At 37.7% G+C, this 13,575-nt stretch overlaps 1 protein-coding gene across 1 annotated transcript in view; it reads left to right on the forward strand.

The window, feature by feature from the left end:
* The window catches only part of HDAC9 (histone deacetylase 9), a 584,217-nt gene that overhangs the window by 270,258 nt on the left and 300,384 nt on the right, over positions 1-13,575 (forward strand). Inside the window, exon 13 of the mRNA XM_052639177.1 lies at positions 11,939-12,119. Within this exon, the coding sequence (XP_052495137.1) occupies positions 11,939-12,119 (181 nt within the window). The remainder of the gene's footprint in view (positions 1-11,938; positions 12,120-13,575) is intronic.

Here is a 13,575-nt window from a genome sequence, read left to right on the forward strand (position 1 = left end):
TCTCTCCTGCCCCTCGGGCTCCTGTGCCTCTCTCCAGCCTCTGATGGAAGTCTAGGCCTGCTGCCTGGCTTTTGGACTCCTTGAAAAACTTGTGTCCGCATGCTTCCAGAACAGACTGCCTACCTGGTCGTATGGCCTGGCCGGGATGAGGGGCTCTTCTCTTCTTCCTGATCGCCCCAGTGGCCTGCAGGTCGGTTAGAGGTTCTTGCCCAACTCATTTCAAATGCTTCTGGAGACTTGTGTCCGCGCCCTCTTTTCTCTACTGATTCACCAAGTTCTCCAGACCAAGGACTCACATCCGCTTCTCCCTAAGGTCTGTTGTATGTTAAGGGTTTGGCTTTAACATTTTATAACAGGCTTTTCTATAGGACACATTTTAACCACCAGCAGACCAGTTATTCTCAGTGGAGCTCCTGGAGGACAGTGGCCTGCTTTGGCCTTGAGGTGTTCTCTGTGGGGAGCTGCTGGCCACTTTGCCCTTGTTTGATCTACGACTCCACCGTAATACATAGGCTTGTCTTTTTTTTTTTTAAAGATTTAATTTAAAAAATGTATTCCGGGAGAATATCCTTTTTAAGGTATTTGTATTTTATGAGCTTGCATTTAATACAGTTTGCCCTTAAAAATAGCAAATATGATTGTGAATTTGTGAATGAGAGAAAAAAGAAAACAAAAGCCTTTTTTTATGGCTGGATAGAATTTCATTGCATAGATATGCCACATTTTATTTATCCATTCTTCACTTGATTGGTGTTTGGGTTATTTCTTTGGGCTGTTGTGAATGGTGCTGATATCAACATGTATAAATTTTTGTTGGACAACTCGTGTCCGTTGAAGCACAACAGTTTTTACTTATGAATATATCTGTTTTGGGGAGGATCACTTCTTATATCTAAGAAGATTTACTTCTGTATTTCCTCTAATAATTTTATAGTTTAAGCTCTTATATCCTGTGAACCATTTGGACATTCTGTGTTTGGTGTGAGGAAGGGATTCAGATGCATTCTTTTACTAGTAGATTCATAGTTGTCCCAGCCCCATTTGTTGAAAGATTCTACTTTCCCTTTTGAATTTTCTTGGCACCCTTGGTGAAAATCAGTTGACCATAAATATAAGAGTTTATTTCAGGATTTTCAATTCAATTCCAATTCTAGATGTCTATCCCTATGCATACGACTTTGATTACTATAACTGTGTATTAAAGTTTGAAATTAGACTCTCCTCCCTGCCTTTGGATATCTGAGACAGTTTGTGCTATATGATCCTTGATGCAGGGACTAGGTGTAAATGCTACAGTCTATCCATTCATCCAGTATTATTATATCTAATTTGCTTTCTTGTGTTTTTATTTAAAAATTAAATATGAGTAAAAGCTTCTTCACTCGCTGGATTCATGTTTACTCCAAACTTTGGAGATTACTGCTCTCAGGTAACATATTTGGGTTCTGTTCTGCAGTATACCAGTTTTTAGCCAAATGTCATCAGCCAGTAGCTCACCCCTACTTCAAGCCCCAAGGTAATATTGAATTATTTGTACATACTCAATAACATCTCCAGTAGAGTAGATTTTCTCTGAAACTTCATCTCAATCACCCTGTTCTAACTATGATTCTGATAGGATATTTTACTAGTGGGTTAAAAACAAAACACTTGAGAAAAATCTTAGTGACCTAGAGTTCTTGATGGATTTGGGTTTGCTGCTAAGTCACTTCAGTCGTGTCCGACTCTGTGTAACCCCATAGACGGCAGCCCATCAGGCTCCACCGTCCCTGGGATTCTCCAGGCAAGAACACTGGAGTGGGTGGCCATTTCCTTCTCCAGTGCACGAGAGTGAAAAGTGAAAGTGAAGTCGCTCAGTTGTGTCTTGACTTTTAGCGACTCCATGGACTGCAGCCTAGGCTCCTCCATCCATGGGATTTCCCAGGCAAGAGTACTGGAGTGGGGTGCCATTGCCTTCTCTGGGATTTGGGTTTACCAAAGTGTATTCTGATCCAATGTGAAGAAGAAAGAAAAATTACATTGAAAAAAAAAAAGATTTGGATGGCATCACCAACTCGATGGACGTGAGTTTGGGTAAACTCCGGGAGTTGGTGATGGACAGGGAGGCCTGGCGTGCTGCAGTTCATGGGATCGCAAAGAATCAGACACGACTGAGTGATTAAACTGATCTATCTGCTCAGTCAAATGACTTAGAGAGTCAGATTTTCCTTCTAATCTTAGACTAGAAGCGGTTATATGATACATATATTCTCAACATTTAATGAGCCCTGTGTGCTGGGCTCTAGGGTTTGGGACTAAGAGTGTGAAAGTGCAGGCAGGTTTCTGCTCACAGGTAGCTTGCTTGGATTTTTTTCCAAACCCAAATTAATATCCTTTCTTATCCCTGTAGCATATTTAACCACTTAAAATGTTGATATCAAAGTAAAGCATAGCATTTCAAAATAACTTTAAAAATAAAGATAAAAATTTGGAAAATACCAGTTAGCCCAAATAAGAAAATAACAGTAAATCAATTGTATTATCAGTAGTTAGAAATAATTGTTTCTAAGTGTCTTTATGTTTCTTTAGTTTCTTTGTTTGCCTATTTAAGTTTGTTTCTTCTTCTGTTCCAGAATTGTCATCTCGTTTCCAGTTTACATTATTTTGCGTGTAAAAGGACTAATTTCTCAGCCCTTTCAGTGTCATTGTTTTCTCATTGAGGTGAATTTAATGATAATATGTTGAAATTCTAAAGACAAAATATACTTAAAATGTACACATTTTATATTAATATTGTCAGTGCACTATAGTACAGATTGATAGCTTATAAATATATGATCTTGAAGTAAATTAGTGTACTTAGTAAAAAACATATTTTTCATATTTATTTTCTCATCTAGTTTTACTTTTTATTTCTTTTTTTCTCACTTTTTTGTATTTTCCAATAAATCTTTGTTCTTTCCCTAAAACATCTTAGTCTTTCCAATAAAAACCAATTTTATGTTATAATAATATTGTTGTTTTATATGTGCCCATTTATTAAGCATTTTAAGTTTATTTTTGATATATTATTAATACAGGGAAAATAATGAAGATTATAATAACACCCAGTTTCAGAGATAAGTAAAAATAATATATGTATAAAGTTCTATCTCCTCCCTGTTTCATCCTCCTCCCATTTCTTTTCTGAATTTGCTTTTTGTTTTTCCTGTGCATTTCTTTATATTTTTATTACACTTACATGTATTTAAACAATATATATTAATTTGTATGTTTTTAAATTTACATAATTGACTTCATATACATTTTTTGCTTTTTCACTCACCAATTTATACTGTAGGTTTGTGGTCCATCTTCAGTGTTACTGAATATTAGCCCATTGTTCTTTAAGGTGTTTATAACAATTTATTTGTCTACAAGCAGTCTGTGAGTTTTCTCTTGCTCTGTATTTTCACTGATGTTTGGTTATCATCAGAGTTTTAAATTTCTGATCAGTCTGATGAGCATAAAATGGTTATTGTTGTATACATAATATAGATGTTAAACATTGCTTTATTCTATGTTTTGCAAAGATTTTTATCCAATTTTTGGCTTGTGTTTTTCTGGCTCATGAAAAACAGAGGTATTTGAATTTCTTTCCTCCTATAAGTTTAGAATGGTATTCTCCATCTTTTTTCAAAAAACTTTAAAAATTGGGCATCTTGCATTTCAATTTTTAATCCACTTTTAGTTCTTTGCATGTAGTGTTAGGTAATTATCTAAATTCATTGTTCCATTAATGGGTAACCTGTGTCCCCAACATCATTTATTGATTGACATTCTTTGTTTGCCTGCTACTCTGTAGATCATCTCTGTTGTATATCATGAGTTTCTATGTACTCATGGGTCTGCTTATAGGCTCTCTGTTCTGTTCCATTAATCTGTTCTTGTGCAAAAGTCTTAATAATTTAGCTTTTAGTATGTATAGACACCTGGCTAAGTCTGTCTCCCCAACTTATTCTTTATTTTCAAAATTTGCTGGCTTTTCTCTGCCTTTATTCTTGTATGCAAAATTTAGGATCATCCGAAACATACCAGAAATTATAAATTCATTTGGGAAGAACTGTTATGTTTATGATAATGATTTTATCACAGAACATAGTGTATCTTTTCATCTACCTAGTTTACATCTCTGACTAATACGGTCAACATATATGATCTGAATAATATTAATTCCTTTTTTCAGTAAAATATAATAAATTACTCACATTTAATCATTTTTTAGTGTAAGATTCAGTGGCATCAAGTAAGTTCACATGGTTGTTCAGCCATCATCACCAGCCACCTCTAGAATCCTAGAATGTTTTCATCTTCCCAAATTGAAACTGTACCCATTAAATAGTAACTCTCTTCTTCCAAGCTCCTGGCAGCAACTATCCTGCTTTCTGTCTGTATGGATTTAATTACTCTAGTGTATTGTATAAGTGAAACTGAAAGTGTATTTGTCCTATGTAACTGGCTTATTTCCCTTTGCATGGTATATTCAAGGTTTATCCATGTAATAGTATATGTCAGAATTTCTTTCCTCTAAAAGCTGAATATTATTCCATTGTAAATATTAATACTTTTAAGTTTGTTGACACCTGCTTTATTGTATTGGTCAATTTTGCATGTGTGCTTGAAAGAATGTATGTTTACTGGCTTCAGATTTCAACATTTCACAATTCAGTATTTCACCATTTCAGCAAGGAAACCCCACTCATTTTGCTACATGTTTGCTATAATCTTCCATGATGTTGATTTTTCTTTACACTTTTGCCAATTTATACTTTTTATGTTTGGATCCATGTTACTAGTTTAGAATTATTTTTTGGTTAATTGACCTTTTGTATTATTTTTTACACCCTATGTGATCTCTAGTATTTTCCCCATAAAAATCTATTTTGTCTGGTTCTAACATGGTGGCTCAAGGCTTTTACTACTTTTTGTTGTTATTGTTATTATTTTCTCATGTCTTCGTGACTCCATGGACCAGTCCATGGAATTCTCCAGGCCAGAATACTTGAGTGGGTAGCCTTTCCCTTCTCCAGGGGATCTTCCCCACCTAGGGATCGAACCCAGGTCCGCCACATTGCAGGCAAATTCTTTACCAGCTGAACCACCAGGGAAGCCCAAGAATACTGAGTGGGTAGCCTATCTTTTCACCAGCGGATCTTCCCGACCCAGGAATCAAACCCGGGTCTCCTGCATTGCAGGCGGATTCTTTACCAACTGAACTACTAGGGAAGCCCCTATGACTTCATAGAATCTTTTAATTTGATCTTGGTCTGCCAGAGAATTTAGCCTTTCCATTTTTGGAATCCAGTTTGGCTGTCTTCATGTTTTATTAATAATTGGTAAATTGAGTATTCACATCAACTGCATTTAGTGATGTGTGGAAATTTATTTCTAGCATCTTATATTGTGAATTATATTTGTACAGCCTTTTCAATGCTTCATTTTTTCCTCCACTTGTTTTTAGACTGATTACTTCTTGGTTTTGTCCCTTGCTCAAAAATGTTTGTCTACTTTAAAGTTATGCATATTATTTCTATTTATTTAATAGCTACTTTAAAATTATTAACATGCATGTTTAGTTTTTAAAAGTCTAAAGTTAACCAGTATTTCTACACCCATACTGAATAATACAAAGAGTTTAGAACATGTAAATTCCCACTTGCCCTTGCCATCTTACAAGATAAGCTCTAGGGATATTTATGATTCTAATTTTCTGTAAAAGCAAGACTTCTTAAATTCAAAGCACTGAAAACCAAAAAGAAAATTGAATTTTCTCGTCATGCCAAACAAGGAATAACATATAGGCTTTAAAGAAAATTCTTTAGAACAGAATTTTAATGTTTTTTAAAATTATTTTCCCATGATCTTTTTCTTTTGTTTTTAGGTCATATCTTTTATTAAACCAACTCAAATAATTTTGATCATTTCAAAGATTAAACACTGTAATATATGATTTTTGTATTTGCTTTTCTAAAATGGCATGATGATATTGATTATAGCAAACAAAGAGCAGTATGTCTGGAAGCAAATGTAACCATCCAGAACAAAGTGAAAACCCAGAAGCCATAAAATAGGTCCCTGAGTGGTGGCAGCAAGAAAGCAAAATAAACCAAACAGAAACAAAATTTAAAAATCACTGCTGTTACCAAAAATTAGAGCCTTGAATCTCCTCAACCCAGGGCTTTATCACCTCATAATCTCCATTAGCAAGCCACTCCCAGAGACTCAGCTCTAAGCAAGAACAGCGTGCTTGCCATACAGACTTCTATACAGGTACCCTCTTTCCAAATAGATCGCCATGTTTATTTACCACAGCTTACAAAGGCCTAGGCCCTAATGACATTGATGTCTTGCTACATCACTGAAGAATTTATAAAACAGGCACGTAATAACTCTTCTGTGAAATTGGAAGCCTTTATCAGTGATGGGAGACAGGTGATGCTCACGTAAAGTGGCCTTACATACTTCATAGAGGAAAGATTGTGTAACACATCTCGGTAGCCTGAGAGAATGTCCCTGAATAACAGTTTGGCAAAGTAACCAATCAAAACAAAGCTCATAGTTAAATCATCTGAAAGAACAAAAGTCTGTGTATGCATAAGAAACAGTCTGAAAATAATACGTGTATTTAAAAAATATTTTAAAGAAGAATGCTTTTTAGGTGGATGAGAGCGTATTTATTATTCACTCATTGAGCATGACACATTTTCCAGGGGCACTCAATAGATGAAAGATTGATTTCAATATCAATGGAATTTTTAGTGGCACTCTGTTTTAAACTGTTAGACATTTTATTTTTCTGATGATGCAAGAGAAAAACGTGCATTTTTATCCTTACTTGGAAGTATGGAAAATAACCATGAACAAAATTATCTCTCATTAAAAAATGTTTAATGAAATACTTCAATTTTAGCTATGAAAATGCTATCTCAGTTTTCGGTCTCATGGAGAAGGGAAGTTTTCTCTGGGTGAGAAGTAACACGCATCTGAAATCAAAGCGCCTACTGTTTTGTGATGCTTTGGTCACTAATATGTACCGTAGTAATCTGTACCTTGTCAAAATTCGTCCTGTACATTAAAAGCTATACTTTATTTGTAAGGGCATATAATTATAGTCCACTGTTTTGAAAATGAATTAATGTTTCTGTTTTATAGTCCTTTTTTGACAGACGGTTCAAAAATACTTGACCAAGGTCTGCTCTTAGAACCAGTGATTATGAATCTGTCCTAATGAAGTGTTTGACTGGCTCAGCTATTTATTTTAAATTAACATTTGCCATTTTTCTTAATTAAAGTTTTAATATAGGTGATAGGCATAACGTTTGGAAACCATATGAAAGTTCAGAGAAAAAAAATAATTCTCAAATCAGTCCCTTCCCACAGCTCTTGGCTCCATTGCTGAGTAACTTCAGAGAATTGTACCTTTTTGTCTGTTCTCTATTTTCTTATGTTTCCATTAACGACTCTGGCTTTTTATATTATGATTGCTTATAATATGCTTTCTTGTTTGATCCTTGTGGTGAGATTTTAAGGATAGCTATGTATCTCCTTTCTATTCACGTGTTTATTCAACATATATTTATTAACACCTATTATATATGTGTGGTATTGGAGAAGGAAATGGCAACCCACTCCAGTGTTCTTGCCTGGAAAATCCCAGGGACGGTGGAGCCTGATGGGCTGCCATCCATGGGGTTGCACAGAGTCGGACACGACTGAAGCGACTTAGCAGCAGCAGGAATAATTTAGGAGAAGGCAGTGGCACCCCATTCCAGTAACTCTTGCCTGGAAAATCCCATGGACAGAGGAGCCTGGTGGGCTGCAATCCATGGGGTCGCTAAGAATCTGACATGACTGAGCGACTTCACTTTCACTTTTCACTTTCATGCATTGGAGAAGGAGATGGCAATCCATTCCAGTGTTTTTGCCTGGAGAATCCCAGGGGTGGGGGAGCCTGGTGGCTACCGTCTATGGGGTCTCACAGAGTCGGACACGACTGAAGCGACTTAGCAGTAGCAGTAGCAGCATATACGTGGAAATACGTGAGTCAGTGGGTGAAACTCACATCCTTATGATATATTAATCATGGATAAAGTACTTGAATTTGGGATGTCAGCCCATAAGATGAGCCATGTTTAATTCACTTTCCTGACTATTCACCCCTATTGGGATCTGTTTCCCATCTGCATGCGTAATAGATATTGGATGAACTCTTATATGTGATGAATACTATTGAACAAGTTTGTTTCTTACTTATGTTGCCATTTGCCTAATAGTAGAGGTTGGATAACTAGGATTTTGCTTGCCTGGTTGTGAAGTTCTATACTGAGATGTAACATTTGTATCATGGTTATGAGTTATCAAATTATTATTCCATTATCTCAAAGGTTCCTGTGAAGTCCAAGTAAAGCAATGAATATGCTTTATGAAGAAAGAAACAAAGAAGGTGGTGGTATTTACATGAACTCTTAGAGTATTGAGCTATTCTTTAAGAGATAAAATATTTAGTAACTCCAGTGATCTAAAACATGGTTATGTTATTGAAAAAATAGCACAGCCTCTAACTGCCAAGTTTGTGTTACTATTTTTAATGCACAAATACATATTTAGCATTCTAAATAGAAGAAATATAAGAAAAGACATAAAATGGAGCAGAAAATAAGTTCACAGATGGATTAGATCCAATCTCTGGTTGATTTCTTTTCCCCCTCCCCCGCAAAACACATCTAGATCCTTGGCCCCATTCATCTGGCCAATTCAGTTTATCCTTTACATCTCAAATTAAATGTGACTTGCTTAAAGTTCCCTCAACCTCTAAATCATATTCTTCTTTAAAATGTTCATGGTACTCTTTTTTTCCCATATAGCGTTCATATTTATAATTACATTATACTTAGAAACATTTAGTATCTGTCTCCTCACTAGATGATAAACATTAAAAAGGCTCAACACACCAGCAACGTGTCTGGCTCAGGGTATGAGCTCAATATCTAGTTACTGCGTGCAGTAACCCTAAAACATAAAAGATGATGGCAGGGAAATAGAGAAATAGAGTGAAGAGGAAAAGTGTGTATAACATGTGAGTTTAAAAGGTTTGCTCTAAGATTTGACATGGACTTTAGAGGATGTGAATGGTTGCTGAATGTGAAGCCTCATGGATACACCCAGAGCAGGTGACCCAGAAAAGACTGGAAGCACGGATGATCGGGGCCAATATGTCCGTTAGACACAGCAGACACTGTGCCCAGAACCCATGATACTCTAAGGGGCCCACAAAATATTTTAAATGTTAGTTTTTAATCAGAAGACAAAATAGATATTATAATAATGATTCCAATGTATGCTCATCTTAGCATAAAAGGTAATGTTCAGTATTTTTTTATAGAGGAAAGAGCCCATGAAAGAATACAACCCTGGGGACGGTATTGTTTTACGGAAGATAGGAATTTGAGCTAGAACTTAAAGAAGGAATAGAAGAGCTAACATTGAAATTCAGACTGGTTTCAGGTCAGGGAGAACCTGGGCTTCCCAGGGGGCGGAGGCATAAGAGACACGGGTTCGACCCCTGGGTCAGAAAGATCCCCTAGAGGAGGACATGGCAACTCACTCCAGTATTCTTGCCTGGGGAATCCCATGGTCAGAGGAGCCTGCGGGCTATGGTCTGTGGGATCATAAAGAGTCAGATAAGACTGAAGTGAGTGAACACATACATGCAGCGAGAACCCAGATGACAGCCTGGGGAGGCTCTTCAAACTTTGCTTTACCTTCTGAGACTTTCTGTCACCTTTTTGCTTATTAGTAGAGCTTTAGGAAGAGAGTTCTTGCAGGAAAGAATAGGATGGGTTGCTTTTTGAATTAGGATAGTTAATCAAGCGCCTTTTGCATTAGTTTGAATTGTACAGTAATAGAAGGGATGGACATTACAAACATCTAGGTGTACATTTACCCAGGCACTTTAGATCCTATGTGGAAGAGCTCATTTTCCCACAGAAAACTCCCAAAGTCCGAATTGCACATTTGCATTTCCTCCGTAAGTTCCATGAGAGGAGAGACTGTGCCAACCCTAACTGCTGTTTCCTTAGGGAATTGCACATGGAGATACTCAAGAAAGCAAGAGACTTAGATGCTTGTAGAAGTGTTATGACTATTGTTAACTAGGACTAGATCTTGGCCAAATCATTCTAGACATCAAAGCAAACGCCCAGGGCTTGATGATGTGACAGATTCCTTCCAGCTGATTGATGCTTCAGTTATTTTTCAGAGCAAAACAGAAATAGCACCATATATACGTCATTACTTAGAACTTATTTTAAAGTTAGTTCTTAATGATTCTTTTTTCCAAATTGGGAAATCTGTCTCTGGTCTATAACTAAATTATATATTCATATTTATAACTCACATGTATCTACAGCATTAACTCATACAGAGAAAATCACAATGACATAAAGCTATGTAACATGCATTGAATACAGTTGTACTGTTGTTAGACTTGTTAGCATTCTCATTAAATGAATACTCTGCATTCAAAGGATGTGCCTTGTACTAGGAGGAGCAACCATCCTAAGGTTAGGCTGGGGCTTGACTAAGGAGAGGTGACGTTTGCTTCCAGTCTTGAAACCGTACATGCTTGAAGAAGCAGAAGAGCCCGTAGATTTTTAAAATGCTAGAAATTGGTCTTGTGTTTAGAAGGCTTTGTTAACCTTTTGGAGCATTAGTTTCCTTATCCGTGGCATGAGAGGTGAACATCTTTTGTATCACTGTTGAGCTGCTTTTCATGTTTATTTGGAATATAGAAAAGGCAGGAAACATAAAAATCAATACAAAGGTTATGAATTCCCTGATGCTGCAGGGAGAGGACCTATTCAGGGTGTACTATTGATAGTTAAACTGTAGTTTAATTTAGTTAAGTTAAACAGAGATAGTGCCTGTCTCTGTTTTAGAGATTGTCTCTTTTTTGGAGACAGAGGAATAGGTCAGGTGAATCTTTCAGGAGCTTCCAATTCTGGCTCTTTGATAAGCTGAGACATATGAAGTATGATAATATCATTACATACTGAGCTTGTATTTAATGTTGTTTAAGGAAACAGTTTTTTATAGTATTGGGATTGTATCATCAGCATATGAAAAAGCCATCATTCTGTACGATTATACGAAGACTGTGTGTGTGTGTTAGCCGCTCGATCCTGTCCAACTCTTTGTGACCCCATGGAATGCAGCTCACCAGCATCCCCTGTCCATGGGATTTCCTAGGCGAGAAGACTGGAGCGGGTCCCCATTCCATTCTCCAGGAGATCTTCCCAACCCTGTGATTGAACTCCGGTCTTCTGCCTCGAGGGCAGATTCTTTACCATCTGCGCCGCTGGGGAAGCCGGTCTGAAGACTGAAAGTGGTCAAATCTAGGCATTTAATTGGCAACATTTAGGCTCCTGTAAATTTCACTGACAATATTACTTGAAGTGAATTCAGGATAGGGTGAATTGAATTTTGAATTTTGAATTTTGAAGTGAATTCAAAATTGAGTCTTGGTGGTGGTTTGAAAACAGTTGACTAGTTCTACCACTTTGCCATTGTAACAGTTCCAGGGCTGTATTCAAAACATTGGTATCAAGGTAGGAAATGAGTCTACGTTGATGTTCCTCTTGAGGTTAGAGGTCTGTTTCTTTCAATCAGTTCAAACTGACAGGCCTCCTGCCATCACCTCCTCCTCAGCCAGGCAGGCAGGCCCTGGCCGTCAGTGTGAAAACATCTGTTGAATGGATTTATTGACTAGATCGTGTTTTTTTTTCTCCCTTTCTCTATTTTTTTTCCTTCACACCGTTTATTATGTCTCTGACCTGATGAACTTAATTTGTTGACATGTCGCTCTCAGTGTCTCCCTGCGTGCTGGCCTCATGTTTCTCTCTCTGTGCTCTTTTCTTGGCAGCAGTCCTTCCTGGAGCCCCAGCACACACGTGCAGTCTCCGTGCGCCAGGCTCAGCTGGCTGCTGTGGGCATGGAGGGATTAGAGAAAGAGCGGCTGCTCTCCAAGACCCACTCCTCCCCCGCAGCCTCCACGTTACCTCACCCAGCAATGGACCGCCCCCTCCGGCCGGGCTCTGCAACTGGTGAGAATCCCAAAAGACTCTCCCTAATAGGCAGGCTGAATGCACCGTTCTTGCAGGATTAAGCGATTTAAATGCTCAGAATAACTCCAAGGGCAGAACGCTCCGTTTTAACCCAATGCAACCCAAATTTTATGAGGTTGTTTTGGCCACAAGACAAAGCAGCACATCGGATAAATCTTGGGCTTAGTATTAATAGCCTCATAAACTGTTATCATTCAGGGGCCTGGGAAACACAGCAACAGGTGCATGGGTCCCTTTTGGAACCAAAAATCCCTTCAACATTCTTTACCATCTCTTCCTTCTAGTGGTTGTGGCCCCTAGGAAATTTACGATATTGACTTCATTCAACTCAAAAGGGTGCCCCCTTCCAGTTTGTTTTTCTTGCTGTTGTGTTTGTTTCACTGTTTTGTTCTGGCTTTTCATACAAATGACTCATAGGAGACAGTGGTGCCAAGGCAAACCTTGTTTAATTCTACATACATCAGTTCCAATTCCATTTATTATGGCACCGATGGGTGGGCTATCTGACCACCCTCTTCCTTTGCCTACAGCTGTGTTTGATATTTCAGAACCTGGCTACAGAAGAAAACAAACCAGATAATTCCAAGGCCAAAGGAAGGTCAAGTCTGGAACACACACAGAAAAGGGCACTATTCTCTCACAAAGGAGCTGTACCCTAAATATGCATGTGGATAAATATTCCTTTATGTCTGCTGAGCCCCATTCTTGTTCTATGCTCTCAACTGTGGCCCATGAAATGAAAGATCTTCTAACCCTAAGGGCTCATAACATGGATGCCTCAAGGGGAGAATTCACATGTACCTTCTGCTAGAGTCTCTCACAGGTTATCTGATTTATTTTTGATTCAATTTTTAGGATTCAGGGTTTGTTTTTGTGGCTTCTGTGACCTCAAGCAACCCTTTGTACTTGGAAAAGTTAAAATGCTTTTTCTGAAATCACATTCCCAAGCCTTGATATCATCTTTTATTTAAAAGTCAATGAACGGAACAACCAGGTTATTTAACTTTGACAGACATCTTTGATAAGTATGTTTAGAAGCTACATTTTATAATGTGTTACACCACGAGCCAGCATTCCATACTAGGAGCTACAGACTGGATATATCTGGATATATTTCTCTCACCACATTAGCCACTGTTTCTGATCCCTCTATTTCTTGGACAAACAGACCTGTCCTGGTATCCCAGGCAACCCAGAACTGCAGCCAGGGTCAGCGGAAGCTGCTTGGATCAGTCATGCCTCGTTCAATCCCTGGTCTTAAGAGAATTTTTGCTCATAGTCAGATACATGATGTAAAGAAATACTTTTTGTAGGTAGTCAGAGCAGTAGCCTTTAAGAATTCGTTATTTCTCAGTTCTTTTTACTGAGAGTGTTTTGTATTCAGCCATAAGCTGTCAGAGACACAGACATCCTATTCAAATGCCAGTTACATTCA

The sequence above is a fragment of the Budorcas taxicolor genome, chromosome 4 (assembly GCF_023091745.1).
Source record: "Budorcas taxicolor isolate Tak-1 chromosome 4, Takin1.1, whole genome shotgun sequence".
Classification (NCBI taxonomy): domain Eukaryota; kingdom Metazoa; phylum Chordata; class Mammalia; order Artiodactyla; family Bovidae; genus Budorcas; species Budorcas taxicolor.